The sequence below is a fragment of the Candoia aspera genome, chromosome 8 (assembly GCF_035149785.1).
Source record: "Candoia aspera isolate rCanAsp1 chromosome 8, rCanAsp1.hap2, whole genome shotgun sequence".
In the NCBI taxonomy this organism is placed as follows: Eukaryota; Metazoa; Chordata; class Lepidosauria; order Squamata; family Boidae; genus Candoia; species Candoia aspera.
The window spans coordinates 52,136,872-52,154,438 of NC_086160.1; the positions used below are offsets into that span (position 1 = coordinate 52,136,872).

Sequence of the window (17,567 nt, forward strand, 5' to 3'; positions counted from 1 at the left end):
AATCTAGGGAAAGGTAAGCAACATAACTAAAAATTACATAAATATAAAATTACAGCTTATGGTACTCTTGTGCAATTTCCTTTTCTCTAAAGAAATGGAAGAGAACAGAAGAGTTAAGTAGTATATCAAAAGTATGGTATATTGTCACCATATTCTTCAATGCCTTTTAAGAATATGATTTTTATGGCTGCATTATAATTCTACAGTTTGTTTACTGCTATGTACCAAACATTATGAAAGATGACTTTGATTAACATCATTGTCAGATAACAAATTAAACCTTGGATAAATAAAACCAAGATCTCTTTGCTAAAATGTGAATGAGTGCATGAAAAAAGGAAGAACCTTTGTAAGTAAAAGGAAACCATTCCTTTTCTGGGACACACATATTAAGATTCACAAATTGAACAGACATGAATATACTTAATGAATTACTTCAGAGAATTAAGGCTTCTAGAAAACATCAGTGCCAAAATGACCTTTCTCCATCAGTATTAAGAATAAAATACATTTTGTATTTTAGGTTGTGCTTCATTTTTCTAAAGATTTTCCTTAGTTCTGCAGAATTCAATTGCATAAGATTACATACTGTAGGGGAGCATTAGAACTGTTTATTATTTTACTTTAAGTAGGTGTTAGACTGTTACAGCTATAAAATTTAATTATGGTATTGATTGGTTGCTAATGTACACTGAGTAGTTGGCTCATTTCACCTTTTTTTCATGTTTAATGTGACCATTTCTTCTATACTTGCCATTTGGTATCCCATTTTGGTAATGTCCATTAACAGCAACACGTTCATCAGTGGACCAAAGATGTTTGCTTTGCTTGCAAATAAATTTTCCTATCCTGGACAAAATGTAGCAGAGTAAGGCAGTACCAAGCAGCACAACAAAGGCAATATCCAATAAGAAATACTGATAAAAAGAGACAGTATAAACTGCAGCACGTAGATGCTGTGCTCCATTGTGACGAAGGATGTAATTAATCCAGTAGACTGTTCGATCAACAGGATGGTCTGGTTGGTCTTTATGAATTTCAGACAGCTTCCGGGCATGTCGCCTATAGCTATGAAACAAAAAAATAACAAGAAAAATTCTGCATTTTCAATTCTACCATTCCCACAACTATTTTATCATAATTAAACATAATTTATTATATGGTAGATGTTGCAAGGACACATATAATTAGTATAAGTACTTAATAAACTTTTATTTTATTGGAAATTTAGCAAACATTTTTAAAGAAAAGACAATTCTTACCTGGGATCATTAATAACTTTCACCAGTGCATTATATAATTCATCCTCAGTAAAAGTCTTCCAGTTTAGTTGTATACCCATGCCTTTGGCCTGCACTCGAGTCATGGTGTCATAATGGTCTCCAAAAAGAGGGATTCCCACCACAGGTACACCATGGTACATGGTTTCAAAAATGCTGTTCAGACCACCATGACTAAGGAAGGCTTTAATATTAGAGTGACCTAAAGCAGCAAGTACAGGAAAGAAAAGTTTTTTCATCATAACACAGAACAAAATCTATGTATCCAAAACTGATATGTATGTAATATTTAATACTGCAATAAGAGCCCCAATCCTTCATTTCCCACAGATTCCTTTGACATTTTTTTCTTACAGATGGCAAGCATGCATGGAATTTCTCACTGCAGCTGCCATAGGTAGGACACAGAAAATTAAACAACTGTACTTATTATTTTAGATACAAATGAGATAAAAGATCTATCTCCTTACTTCCTAACACTGACAAAAACAAGTCGTACAAAAATGGCTTTACTTTCTTAATGACTGTTGAGTTGACAATAATAAAAATAATATATAATATATATATTGCATACAAAACCAATCTGCTTAAGATATTACCTTAATAAACAACATTTATATACCTGTATTTAGCAATCTTGTTAGAATTATTTGCAATCAAACCATTAATTTTTCATTCCAAGGATTTACATTGACATTGCATGCAAACTCAAGGAATATATTTTCACAATCAGGTATTCTATTTATCTCAACCTGAAATGTAAATCCTTAAATGGTATTTCCTCATATGGACTGATTTTATGTGAGTAGGTAGGATTTAAAAAAAAAATCTGACTCAATATGGAGCAGTGGTTAATTTGTTAGACTAGAATTGGGAAGATCCAGGTTAATGTCCATCTTAGTCACAGAAGTTCACTGGGTGACTTTTCACCTCTCTCTCTCTCTCTTGACTTAACTATCTCATAGGGTTGTGATTGTGGAGGAAAATTGAACAAAGGAGTGCTACATACACTGCCTTGAATTCCTGAAGGAAAGGCAGAATATATAACTAACATATATATAAATTTAAATTTAAATATATAATATTCAACCACCTTTATGTGCCAGGTTGGTGCCAAAATCTTCCTAAGATGTGTACATAATCTTAAGTACTTAATAGTTTAGGTAGTGCTTCTATAATACAGGTAGTCCTCATTTAGTGACTGCAATTGGTTCTGGCGAAATGGCCGCTAAGCAACACAGTTGCTAAGAGAACCGTTTGACAGAGAGAGAGAGAGAGAGAGAGGCTGTAAAGATCATGGTTGCTGCAGTCTTATCCAGATACAATACTCTCCTACAGTGTCCTGTCCCTGACCCTTTCCCCCCCACTTTTTTTTCCCCCTCGCAGGGTGGAGAGGTTGCTTGAACAAGCTATCTCTTCCTGAGCTGCTTTTCTCGGCACAGCACTTTCCTAAAAGTGCTCAAGGAAAGTTAACAAGCTCAGCTCTGTGACCTGAATTAATTGATTAGAAACCTCAGGCCATCTCACAGATGCTGTCTGAAACTGACCAGACCTTAATCAGTTTCACCCTAAAAGCTTCAGTTGTGGTAAATGCATGCATTGGTCAGAAAATGAATTTCTATTACCATTTATTCCTGTCAAATTTGCGAATGGTTGCTACTGAGCCAGTTGCTAAACAAGGACTACCTGTGCTTCAGTATGAATATGCTGCATAAAAATGTATAGGTCTTATGAATGCTTGGCTGATGCATTATCTCAAATGTAATTTGCGTTTATACACAGTCCATCATAAAAAGTAAACAGTGTAGTTTAATCCGCAGTAACCTGCAACTTTTGGCCTCATTTCATGTATCCTGAATTTCAAAAACTGTCTAAAAAAGATCAATCAAGACCTCTGGAAAGAGTTACTTCTCTCTTCCTGATAGCCTGCTACTTGAAACACAGAAATTGGTGTCAGAAAGAGAGGGGGGAAAAGGTTGCATCAGAAAGATAACAAACTGGTTCAAGCCACTCATGTCTTCAGCCCCATCTACTCCATGCATTATCTCTGAGGGAATGTAGATTTTGATACAAAAAAATTGTCCATCTCTAATCTAAAGTTAATAGAACTAGTCAGCTACTTAATTATCCATATTGATATTCCTATAAAGAGTTAGGTTACAAATAAGTCTAGTATTAAAAAAACAGGTAAGGTACAAGAGGTTAACTCTAAATGATAACTCCCAACAATACTTACCTAATAAGTCATTTTGTGGTAGCCATTCTACGAGTTTTGTATTGTTACCTAAATTCCTAGGTTTTTTACCTGAAAATCTAAAATACAAAAAAAAAAGGCAGCTTTAAACTACATTCTGAGAAGAAGATATACATTCGTGTATTGTGAGTTTTCAATGTTCAAATGCTACTCAATAAAAAAAAATAAAAAACCAATATAAAAATCAATTATTAAATATACCCATAAACATATTTATAGATATATCACCTTATATACATACTGTATCCCCATGCATGCAATAACTATACTGACATGTCTGAAAGTGAGATGCATTACTGATGAACTTAGAAACAGTTTCACAACCAGGTTAGATGCCATATTGTAATAGAAAATACCTTAGACTGAGCAAGGTAGTGTAATGCAATGAACAATGTTAAGATCTACAAACTTCCTAATTTTGTAGGTTATTTAGTTCTTTCAAGGATACCGTAAGCCAGCCCACTATTCTCCTGATGCTCCTTGCTTCCAACCTGCTATAAACGGCAACTGCTGTTTTAATGGCTAAATATCTATCCTGAGTTCCTGTACAAAAGATGGACTATACATCTTACAAACAAATACTCTCATAGCTAAAACTTGGATATACAAAACTGTTTAAACAAAGGGTAAGGTTGGGGATGGACCTTAACCTATATTGCATGCAAAAGTTCAGGCATCCCTGAACTTTTGTTGTATGTTTGAGTGAACGCAAGTAGACATAGGAACTATCTGGTATGACTGAAACAGAACGTATCTAAATTTAAATGCATATTTATTAGTTTTTCAAAATTTATTTAATTTTATTTACAGTGCAGTGAAGAGAATATACAAGCAAAGTACTGGGGTGTTGCTTGGATCCTCTCCTAGCAAAGATCATGGGGGTAGGGGAGAAGGAAAGAGTAATAGCCCCCCCCCTTTTTCTTTGCTTCTTGATTGCGGGGGAGTAGGTACCCATAGCAGCTGCCTGGAGAGCAGGCTTGTTTCAGGGGTTCATTTAAGTATGTGTGGGATTGAGGGATGGTAGTACTGGTGGCTGTGATCTCAAAATCACTAAGTAAAAATCTTTGAGAACTCCTGGAGTATTGAGGAAGTGCCAGAAGATTAGAGAAGGGCTAACATTGTTCCAATCTTTAAAAAGGGGGAAAAGTGGATCCAAGAAACCAATCAGCTTGACATCAGTACTTGAGAATTTCAATTATTATTTCAATTTATATAGCTGTCCATCTCACATACATAGCTCTAGGAGGCTCACAAGTTAAAACAGCAAAAAACAAACTCATATAAATAAAATTAAAAACAATTAAACAGTTAAAATAATTAACCAGAAACATAAAAAATGTGGGAAAGTGCCAAACTACAGCTCACAAACAATACAGCCATCTTGCAGGCTCCCTACCTCCATGGGATCCCCAGGCCTGAAGGCACACCCATGTCTTCAGGGACTTCCTAAAGGCCAAAAAGGTTGGGTCCAATCTAACCTTAGTGGGTACCCCAAGAGAATGGGTACCATGGCAAAAAACATTCTCCTCCTGGGTCCCGTCAGATGGAAATCCTTCGTAGACGGGACCTGCAACATGCCCCTTCTGCCAGATCTGATGGGACAGGTAGATGTAACTGGAGAGAGGCCGTCCCTCAAATAACCTGGCCCATGCCACGTAGGGCTTTATAGGTCCTAACCAGTAGCTTGAATTGAACTGGAAGAAAACTGGCAACCAATACAGCTTGCCAAGAAGCGGTGTAATGTGTGCTGATCTTGGAGCATACATACAGTAACTGTCTGTGCTGTTGTATTTTGCACCAGCTGAAACTTCTGGATGCTCTTCAGGGCCAGCCTGATGTGGAGTGTATTACAGTAATCCATCCAGGAGGTGACCACACCATGAGTGACCTCCTGGATGAGGTCAGAGCCTCCTGATCCAGGAACGGGTGCAACTGGCGCACAAGGCCCTTCTAGCTATGACCACCACCTTCTCCTTGAGCAGATGCTGTGAGTCCAGAAGGACCCCCAGATTGTGCACAGGGTCTGTTTGGTGCAGTGCCACCCCATACAGCACCAAGGATGGTAAACTCCCAGATCCTGGAAACCCCCAAACCCAAAGCCACCCAGTCTTGCCAGGGTTGAGCTGAAGCCTGCTGTTCCCCATAAAACCCCCACAGCTTCCAAACACCTAGATAGGACCTCAACAGCATCACAATTCATCAGAGGCAGAGATGAACAGCTAGGTATCATCAGCATATTAATACTTCACTCCATGGCAATGGATGAAATCACCCAGCAGTTTCAGGTAGATGTTAAACAGGAGAACTGAATCCTGCAAAACCCCACATAATAGGGCTAAGGGCAGACCTCTCACTCCCAATCAACACTGACTGGAACCAACCACAGAGGAAGGAAGAGAAGCAGTGCAATACAGTGCCGCCCACCCCCAATCCCCACAACCAGTCCAGAAGGATACCATAGTCAATGGTATCAAAGGCAGCTGAGAAGTCAAGTAGAGCGAGGATGGATGTAGCAACCCCACCCTGCTCCTGCCAGAGGTCATCCAAAAGTACAACCAATGCTGTTTCAGTCGAATGCCCAGGTCTGAAATCCAAATGGAAGGGGTTTACAAGCACTGATAAAGAAAGAATGATTACTAGAAACCCGTATGGATTTGTTAAAAATAGGTAGTGCCAGACTAATCTTACTGCTCTTTTTGACAAAGTAACTGGATTAAAGGACCAAGTGAATGCTGTACGTTTAGTATATTTAAACTTCAGTAAGGCATTTGATAAACTTGACTGCCTTCTTGATAGAATAATGTGGATGGTCCTGCTACCAGATGGATTTGCAGCTGGCTGAACAACCATACCAGTACCATTTATTTATTTGTTTGTTTGTTTGTTTAACTGAGGAGATAGAAAAGATGCTCAGATGACACAAAGCTGGGAGGGGGGGGGGTAGAGTGCTGCTAACACCTCAGAAGCCAAGCTCAAGGTTCAAAAGGATCTTAACAGAGTTGAACATTGGGCTTTACCAACACAGTGTAGTTCACTGGCAAGAAATGTAGGCTTCTGCACTTAAGAAATAAAAATGAGATGTAAGGGTATGAGAGAGGTGGTACCTGGCTCAGTGATAGTACTTGTGAGAAGGATCTGGGTGTCCTGATAGGTCATAGATTAAGCACAAGCATAAGGTCAAGATCATGAGAACTGATAATTCCACTCTACACTGCACTGGTCAGACCACACCTAGAATATTTTGTCCAGTTTTGGACTCCGCAATACAAGAAGGATACTGAGAAATTGGAAAGAGTGGAGGCAACAAAGACAGTGAGGGGCTTGGAAGCTAAATCCTACGAAGAATAGCTAAAAGAACTGGATATGTTTAGCATAAAGAAGAGAAGCTAATGGGAGATATGATAGCGGTTTTCCAATACTTGAAGGGCTGTCACATGGAAGAGGATAGGGATTAATTCTCCATAGTGCCTGAGGGTAGGACAAAAACCAACAAGTGGAAGCTTTAAAGAGAGTTATCAAAATTTAAATAAGCAGGAATTTCCTGACTGTGAGAGCTCTCAAACAGTAGAATAGCCTGCCCACTGGAGTTATGGGTACTCTATTACTGGAGGTTTTCAAACAAAGGTTGAACAAATGGTTGAAACAAAGCCATTAGGTCTGAGATGGTCTGAGGATGGTCTGAGGATTCCTGACCTGGGCAGGGGGTTGATCTAGAAGACCTCCAAGATCCTTTCCATCCCTATGATTATATCATTAATAGGGGGTTTACCACTGCTTGCTTCTGTGCAGTATGAAATTATGCCTTCGCCATTGTGACTAAAGATAGAATCTGCCTCCAGCATCTCCTTATATTGCTGCTGCCTGATATAAGTGCTTGCTTTAGTTCAGCAGCTGGGATGGCCTTCATCACAACCATATACTCTTGACATACACTCCTGGCATAATTTGCTCATCGCTCCCAATAATACCCCTTACCATGATGAGGCAGCATTAGAGGATTAACAACTTTACAGAAAAAAAAATAGCACTGAATTAACTGGAAAGGTGTCCACATTTCAGACACTTGCAATATTGACTGATTTCTTATTCTGAATCTGTTAACAGCTACCCATATATAATAAATATACATTCCAGCTTTCAGAAAGATACCTCGTTCAACTTTGCATCACATTGTATCAATTTCTATTCACTTAGAGATTAACTGAACTGTACAGTTTGACCTGAAATACCTGAACATGCCACTATATATTCACTCATCTGGGTTACGGCATTGGTATGCTCCACCAGTCCCACCCATTCGGAAGTAACAACACTGCATATGCCATTACACTCAGCAAATGCACTAGGCATTCTTAAGAAAGACCCAGCAAAATAAACCTTTGGGTAGACAATTTCATGAAGCAGAAGTAGCCAATAGCTCCCCTGCCTCTTACTGACTCAGTTGCTGAGGTTGACAAACACTGACCCAGTGTTTCTCAACCTCAGCAACTTTAAGATGTGTGGACTTCAACTGCCAGAATTCCCCAGCCAACGTCTGAAACTGTGAAAAGTATTTCAAGAGAGAGACAGAGACCAATATGAAAAAGTAAGAAAAGGAATAGACCTCTGGCTCCAGAATCCACAGGTCAACAATTTTTCATAAAACAAAAACATTCACCAATCCTACGTTATTCATATTCTAGTATTTATTGTATTACTATACTTACCTCCAAATCACTCTTTGAGGAAGACTAGCCAAAGCATTTGCCAATTTATTTGCTATATCTTCAGGTAAGTATTTCACTCCAGCTCCAAATGATACAAGAACAAAGCCATTTTCATTAGCACCATTCACCCATGTTTGGAGATCCTATGGAAATAACAGGCTTGCTATCAACAAACTTAATATTGGAAATGCATGCAATAAAAGTATGATGTCATAACAATAATAGTGTTTAATTAAAGATTCATCAATAAATGTTACATGCTTATAGATACTGTACACATTAAAAATATCAAAAACATACCTCTGTACTTACAGGAAAATAAATGAGTTCAAAAGGACAGGGTCAGGCAGCAGGAAAATGAGTTTTTACCATCTCTAATAGGCATTTTATACTTTGTGGTACAAGACAAACACGAACTCAAATAATATTTGTTTGTGTGCAAGTGTGAGTGTGTGTATTCTCACCCCCATTCCTGCTAAGAATATCTTTGGCAAAAGGGTACTGGGAAGATTTATCCAGCGACATATAAACATGGATACATTTTATATAAGTTATAGGGAATTCTAGTAGACAAACGCTAATGTAACCTTCCCAGCTTTAAATTTAAAGATTTAAAATATATATTAAGAATGAGCAGAATATTTATTCATCAGATTTCACAACTACACAACTCTGATCTTGAAATGTTTGTCCTCAAAAAACTTGGCTGTTTCAAGAGGCATAGTTTTGAGCACTCTAAATGTCCCAAGTATAGCAGTTGGGCTGATTTTTATGACTTGAGATTTAAAAGGTTTGAGGGAAAAAAACAGCCCAAACATGTTCATTTATAACCCCCGGAAGTGAGAAAGAAAAACCATAAAATAGGTGTTTTCTATAAATAATGATGGAGCCAGCACGGTTAAAGGATTGGGTTGGCACCAGGTTCAAGTTTATCTTCAACCATGGAAACTCACTGGTGACTTTGGGCCTGTCACTCTTACAAGTCCAAACAATCTCACAGGATTGTTATTGTGAAGAAAAATAGCAGGAGGAAACACTTTGAATACTGCCCTGAGTTCCAGAAGATACAGTGGAATATAAGGCAGTGGAAGACACATACATGTCAAACAGTTTCATCCCATAGGATAGTCACATATACCTTGTTGATTTCAAATCTTAACTTCTTCAAGTGCAATGCAATACAAATTACCTTAGTTATGTTTTTATAATTGTTACATTGGTAAGCCAATGTTCAATGTTATTTATATAGTACATGAGGACTATTCCTACACCTAACGTTTTTATAATCAATAAAAAGAGAAAGGAACAGAAAATGGAGACAGAAATAGTTTGGAAAAAATATGTTCTTTATTTTATTTTCAAGATTTGTATGGCAAATTCAAGGACAATTCTGGGCAGCTCACAACAACAATAAAACCACAAAAACAGTAACAACTATAAAAACAAAAAGTAAAACTTGGCATCTCAGCCATCTTCCTGGGATGCCTTAACACACCATCCATGGGCCATCTCACTGTACCCCAGCACCTGGGTGTAAACAGTCAGTTATACATGAATAGTTGCACTTATGCTTAAGAAAAGAGGATGGAAATTAAGGGCATAGCCACAATTACTGTTTAAACTGCTGCTATCCTGTGCTCATGCTGGCTTGACTTTAAACAGTTTAAGAAAATAAGTGAAATATCAAAGCTGAGCTACTGTCCCTTGACCCTGAGTGGGAAGAATAGATAGGCGGTGAGAATTCACAGGTGATCACTTGAAGAACTGCAAGTATAGTCAAGTAACCAGTTAGTCTTCACTGTGGTATCTGATTCAAACATATGGATAATCAACTAGGAATCTTACTTGGAAGTAGATGAAATCAGGAAAATACTAAGGGACAACATATGCCCAAAGGCTGCAAAGGTGAGATCCAGTATCTAGACAAAAATGGTTAATGAAAGTCAAAAGCTGCCTTCAGATTGCTGTCTGTGAAATGTCCTGCAATAGCACACCCTGCACTGAAACAGCTGTTAGTGATTGATCATGTCTAATGTTCGCAGATACCTAATTGCTAGGGATGTATCTTCAGATAGTAACAGAGCTTAATAGTAATCACTATTTTGACAACTACTTGCTTTGTATGGGAATCCCATTCATCCAGAATGAACCTAACATCTACCACCTGACAGCTACCACCTGAGTTGTAGAGTGCTTAAGGAATAAAATAAGTAGAATTTGATCCTGGCACAGATGAAAGTCCAAGATCACCTTAGTAAAAAAAAAAAAAAAAAGGACCTACTGTTCCTCAAGGAAGAACTATCAGCCTTATGGAACACTAAGTCAGTTTATCAGTGAACACAATCTACTGCTCTGTTAAGCCGATATTAACACCACCAAGAGAGCTATTTTCCAAGCAATGAGGTAGTGTGAATAGGTAGCTAAGGGCTCAAAGGGCACTGAAAGTAAAAACAGAACAAGTAATAAATTTCATCCTAATATGACTGAAGGATTCACAAAAAAATACAGTTTAAGCAGAAACTGCTTAAAGACTGAAGGGAAGAACACAACCACATTGTCCAATGGACTGCAAAAAAAAGTGCTTGCCATCAGAAAAACTTTGCTGCACTGATTGCTGGTTTGCTTCTGGGTGTGATTCAAGGTGCTGATTGTTACCTAACGTAGGGCCTGGTTACCGAGGGACCACCTGTTTCTTACAACATCTGCTTGGCTGATTTGATCCTGCAGGGTTGGCGCACTCTGTGTTCCTTCAATTAAACAATGTCATCTCTCAGGACCCTGGAAGCGTGCCTTCTCTGTAGCAGTGCCTGCCCTGTGAAATGAGGTTCTCCCCAAGATCCAGAGGCCCCCATTCTGCTCTTGTTTAGAAGTGCTGTGAAGAGCTGGCTCTTCACCCAGGCCTTTGGCAAGGGAGAGTAAGACTCCTCGTTTTATCATGCTTGCCACCTTTTACCTTTATCTTTTATCAATTTTATTGTAACTTGCTTGATTGTTGTGAGCCATCCAGAGTTGTTGCGAGTCAGGCAGCATACAAGTTTAATAAATTAGTAGTAGTAGTAGTATTACTTTCACAGCAAAAGTACTGAATGGTCTCAGTTCATACCTTGAGCTTGATAGTGGGGAGGTGTGATGGAAATACCTTACCGAAGTGGAAACTGAAAGAATGTCTGATGACACAAAGCTATAAAGTGGGGCACATTAGGTTTGGCAAGCCTGGCACAGGGTTATGAGAATACAGTGTCATCTTAAATAACTTTCTGATCAGCTTGGCAATCAGAAGCTGTAAATTAACCAGAGAAACTGGAAAGAGTCTGCAAATGAACTGAGACCATGCCACCATCCACTGAAATACTGAGCACAGATAGTGTTGCCATGTGTTGCAAAAATATTGATTTCTTGTATCCCCCAGCTGCAAAAAAGGCTTTCAAAAACTAATTAATTCATGCAGCATAGGTATTATCCACCTAAGAGCATCTGCCAGCACACTGCCTCTCTCTGCAAGATGAATAGCCACAAGGAAAAGATACCAGGCAGCATACCAATCCCACAGCCTCAGGGGAAGGCTGAGTAAAGAGGGCAATTTCATACCACCCTGCTTGTTTATGTATATCACTACCATAGAACTAAGAGAAACTTCACAATTTTATTAACTGAAAGCATGCAGCATCCTGAATACTGTAAACAGTTCCATAGATGAGTACTGCTTCTCTTGAAACCACTGGACCTGTATACATGCTCTAACTGTGGACTTCCCACCTCATATTTTATGTGACTATAGTCAAGACGTAATACAGCATAGAGTCTCAGAAAGACATTTTCTACAAAACATTGCAAAGAATGTACCACCAGTTCAGAAAGATGAATACATGTGGAAAAAGAGCATACCAATTATAGACCTCCTGTTTTCTCATATCTAAACTTGCAAAGGTTAGGCACTCTGGTAGCTATCACCATAAGACCCAACCACAAAACTAGTAAGAATAATTAATATCCAGGCAGGATATCCAGGACAGAATAACTGAATGCACAGTGACTAAACTCAACAACTTTTGATTATTTACCTCTGGTCATCTGGCAGAAAATTAAAGTAGGATGATGCTTTCTCTATGAAGAAATGTTGATATGTTGCTTGGCAAACTAAGTAATTCACCACTTACAGAGACAAAGCTCTAGAGAATAAAGCTTACTACCCATCATATCCAGTAAGTCTCTGGAGGGCAATATTAAGTCTTGCTACCATGATGATTCTGCATGAATATGTCCACTGCTGCAACTGGGGCACCTTGGAATGGCATTGATCAGTCTCATCTTGATCCAGAACCACTTAATACTCAATTTTCTCATGATCCATATGGGTAGAATTGCCAAAAATTCTGCCAGCAGAGCCTATGATGAACAGGATTAGTGACATTCCTGATGACTAAGGGGACTGTGGGCCTCACAAGAAAAACACTGCTGAGCAGCATCTGAAAAGGGAATGATGGACTAATTTCAGCTCACCAAAGACCCAATTCTGTTTGCCACTGACCCAAACAGAAACAAGCATTGTGATGAATACTGCACCTTCCAAGACTGATTCAATTAATTATAATCTGCGTAGGAAATCCTGTTAGGTTTTACACCTGAAGACTAGGGATAGATAACAGAAGCAGTGGGTTGAGGGGGAGGCATATGGATTGTAGGCAGCAACAGTGTGAGCACTGGTAACGTGTTGATACAAACAGAAGAAACACTGTGACTGATGTTTTCAAGTCTAGCCCTAATTAGACCTTCTTTCCTTTTTGGAGTCCATGGGCCTCAAACACTATTGTGTCCAAATGCATTCCCACCTGCTGGCTCAATATCAAATGATTTGGCAAAATTAAAACCTCCAACCAAGCTACTGCCCACAATGGACTTGGAAAATGTTTACACATCGTCTAGCTTCAGCAGCTCAGCAACATCAGAACACAAAAATATCAAACAGATTTAGATGGGGCTTCTGAGATTTCCAAAGTGACATGATAGGTGCTTAGAACATCTTCCCAAAGAGATATCTACCAGTGTACCACGTAGTCATGAAAGTCCTGTTTTGTGAAGGTGTGACAGTGAGAACAGTGAGCCCTACCCTATAATGTAGCATTGTTCTAATGAGGCAGGACTCTTGCCCTGCCCCCCCCCCCAAATAAGAAAAAGAATCAGGTAAATAACAAAGAATTTACAAATGTGATAAAATTATGGTTCTTCCATATTTATAAGTGATTAAAGATACTTGAATATATTCGATCCCCAAGACAACTATTACACTCTAGGTGGAAAATTAATATCAGGAATGACAAGTAATATAATATAGATCATACAATGAAATTATGAAATTATAAATTGCAATGAATTTTTTTTAAAAAATAAAGGGGAATAAACACTGCTATTACTATGCCAAAATCTCTAAAATATTCCAATATGTGTTTGTATGAAGATGCAAAACTCATATATATGAATAGCTGGAACCATGATGAAAAGAAAAATAGATGTGAGGAGAATCACACAGATTTTCCAAAAGGCAGTTCAATATGCAAAGGGTAGTATGGGAGAAAGGGAGATCAGGAGACCTTTAAATGACTAAGATTAATGAAGCTGGACTGGAAAATAAAGAGATTTATATGGAAGCAAGAGTGAAGATACGAAACAGACTGTAGTAGATTTTGAAAATAAGGATAAAAAATCTATGCTATATCCAAGAATGGTCAGAAAAACAGTTTACAGCTTAAGAAAAACGCAAGATACGATCAAAATAAAAAACTGAGCAATTTTAACAGCATGTTGCTGAGTTTAGGTGACTAGGCTGAGTTGAAATAACATTATAAATAAGATTATTTGCAGTGCAGAGGGTGATAGTACAGTCTCTTTTAATAGATTATATGTGAGGGGCAGCTTTTCTAAACGGAGATGAGAAAAATTATTGAAAAACCCTAGTGTCGCTTGAAAGGGGATGCAACTGAAGACTTTAGCTCCGTTCGCAAAAGTAAGAATGTAAAGTTATATTTTCACTCCTTCTTGTATTGAATTGTGAATAAAAAAGAGCCTTGTGAGGCTCTGGCTTTCCTGGTCCTAGGTTTCCTAGCTGATTTATCCGAAAGAACAAGACAATGAAGCAGGACAAAAAATATTGCACAGATATTTTTGATCAAACTAATTGATGGATAGGCATTGCTGAAGTTCATTATATATGGAGACTGGAGAGGGCAGATTATAGAAGCAAGAGGATTTCTGCTGCTGGAGAAATGAAGGGTTTAGATGTGAGTATCTAGATTTTAACAGGAGAGGATTTAATGTCATAAACTGACTGGAATTTATAGTATGCCATTCCTTCTGCTTCTATAAGTCATATCTTTTTTTTTAAAAAAAATCATCTTAAAACATCTCGATTAAAATAGTAAAGAGACTTACACATATGCAGGGATATGCAACAATGAGGGTACAGAATTTGAACTTCTCCTTGCTTACATTTACATGCATGGCATATTTACAAAAATAAATCACTTAAAATCTTAACTCATCACGTCACTAACATATTCACCAAGATACTTAAATGGAATATCCTTAAAAACAAGTAATACACTTTCGAGGAAGTTAAAATTTTACATTGTTCTCCTTACTATCCTCTATGTACCATGGCTAACTACTGGCATAGTTGTCATTAATACCAGTCAAAGCTATTGTCTTCAGAAAATTAATTTGGCTCTGAAATTGTATTAGAGCATTAGAGAAGGAAAAAACAGATGGGTGTTGCACAAAAAAGTCACTCCTTTAACAGTAATTTGCAGGTAACCTAAGGAGGTTCAAGTCTGGTTAACTTGGATGGAAGACTATACTAGGGCTTATCAATTAAGACAAAAAGGAGCGGAGCCTGGCTTTAAAGAGACTTAATGTTTTTGGTGATTGAATACCCATTAATTAATGTAAAATATGAAACAAGCTATCTAAATAAGTGCTTTATTCAGCAATTTAAGTCAATTCAGCTGATAAGTGAATCTCAGATAGCATACCTTTCAACACCTTAGATCATTCTACAAATAAAATACAGGTATAAGAACTATGAGAGCCGGTTTGGCGTAGTGGTGAAGGCATCAGGCTAGAAACTGGGAGAAGGTGAGTTCTAGTCCCGCTTTAGGCACAAAGCCAGCTGGGTAATCTTGGGCCAGCCACTCTCTCTCTCTCAGCCCTAGGAAGGAGCAATGGCAAACCACTTCTGAAAAACCTGCCAAGAAAACTGCAGGGAGTTGTCCAGGCAATCTCCAAGAATCAGACATGATTGAACGGGTTAAAAAAAAACCTATAAAAAACTAAGCGCTATACATAGTTCACAGACTTTTTCAAAGCAAAATCTATGTTAAAAGGACTATAAGCATCACTAAAGTTTTTGCAAAAAATAAAATACCAGTGCAAAACATCACTGAAAGGAAGATAGTCTGCTTTAGGAAAACTTTGTTCTGAAGGGCAGTTTGTGCATTCCTAAAAATAAGTATGTGAAATGAAATCAAAACCTATATCAAATTATATTCTAGAAGCAAAAGGATCAAGTGGGTGAATGTGTTTAACTGAAGTTGTCTCTACCATTAGACACTTAGAATTACTTTTCAGAGCTTTAACCATTTTAGTACTTATACAAGTACATGATTACAAGACAGATATGGTATTGTCCTTAAGTTACTGAGTGTTCTTTGTCCTGTTAGGGTTTTTTGTAATTAGCTATTCTTTGCAGGCATAAATGCTAAATGCACAGCTGTGACTATATAGTGTGAGGTCCCAGCTGGCAGTATCCAGTGGTGCCTAATACTGAGCTTTGTTTCAGATAAACAACGCACACAAATGCAAACATAACTGAGCTTCAATGTCTAAAGCACTCTCTGTTCAGTTCTTGGAATCAGATATGCAGAAGCATCACTGACTATTTCCTAATACTTTTGTGACAAATCATCATTTATAGAAAAATGATACTGGCAATTAATATGTAATTTAGAAAATAAACTGAGAGTACTAAGTACCATGAATATTGATTCTTACCATTTCCTTCAAAAAATATACAAATGGCTACAATTTAAAATATGTTTAATTTTATAAGGCTTTCTAGATTTATTAATGAAAGCCCTAAGAGTATCCATTTGTTGATGTACCATATTTTTATATGAAATGATTTCTGGTTTGTTGTTCCTATAAATACATAAATTACATAATACATAAATACATAATTTTTTCCTACCATAGCTTATAATCCTCCTCAGGCCCCCAAATAAAGTATGCTTTGTGAGTAAACCACAAATTCTCTATACGAAGATTGTTAATAATTTGGGGTCTCCTAAGTCTAGCATCTCCTTTGAGATAGGATGTTATAAGCCCTTAAACTTGTAGCAGTCTCTAAGCTCTATGAACTTGGTCAGGATCTCTTTTATACGTTTCAGCAGTCTGATCAACAGATTATTGTGTATTTTTGTACTTGTTTTGGTTAATTTCTGTATTTTAATGTTTTTACATTATTATATTATCAACTCCCCAGAGTTGCAGTCAGGCAGCATCCAAATTTAATCACCATCATTATCTGCTGAAGATGCAGGGGCATCACCCATCCCTGTAGCTACGATTTAAAAAAAAACAAAAAAAACCCAACATCCTTGGAGCATTCATGACAATAACAAATGGAATTCAGATATCAAAAAATGAGATTCAGATTTCTCTAATAGTGCAAAGGAAGTCATATCACACTGCAAGGCAGAAAAAGAGTTCTATGTAGTTGTTTTATTCCACCTGCTATAGTTGACAAATTACAGCTGGTAGCAGTTCCTGGCCGATCTTGTCATGGCTTAGAAGCTAAGCGGGTCTGATACTATTTGGATGAGAGATCTCCAGGGAATACCAAGGCTGTAGGTTAGACAAGAAGGTCAAAACAATACCCTAGAAGAAGGTAATAGCAAACCAGTTCCATATTGCTGCTAAAAAAAACTACAGTGTCCATAAAAGCAGCAGAAGTATGGTTTGACTTAAAGACATTATAGTACCATTTTAAAACAGTCTTAACATTTTTAAAAAAATTGTAAATATCTGTCCTATTTTCTGAAAAAGCAGTATTTCTTCATGACAAATGTAAAGCCCTCTCCATCCCTCCCTCCATGCCCCCACACATAACCACTATGCCTACAGAAGCAGCAGCAACTGCCACATATGGGTATATCAGGAATTCTCAACATGGGGCATGCCAAATTTCTAGGGGACCATAGTAAATTTTTGAGGGGGTCACCCACACTTAATTGCTAGGTGTTACTACTGTTTACTACAGTTACTACACTTTACAAT

The 17,567-nt window shown here is 37.7% G+C and overlaps 1 protein-coding gene across 1 annotated transcript in view; it reads right to left on the minus strand.

Annotated features, from left to right (window-relative positions):
* Nucleotides 1-589: 589 nt before the first annotated feature.
* UGT8 (UDP glycosyltransferase 8) overlaps nt 590-17,567 on the minus strand; it is a 50,791-nt gene continuing 33,813 nt past the window's right edge. The window contains exons 3-6 of the mRNA XM_063310169.1: nt 8,241-8,383; nt 3,517-3,593; nt 1,263-1,482; nt 590-1,068 (exon numbers count right to left, since the gene is read on the minus strand). Of these exons, the coding sequence (XP_063166239.1) occupies nt 705-1,068; nt 1,263-1,482; nt 3,517-3,593; nt 8,241-8,383 (804 nt within the window). The 3' untranslated portion in view covers nt 590-704. The remainder of the gene's footprint in view (nt 1,069-1,262; nt 1,483-3,516; nt 3,594-8,240; nt 8,384-17,567) is intronic.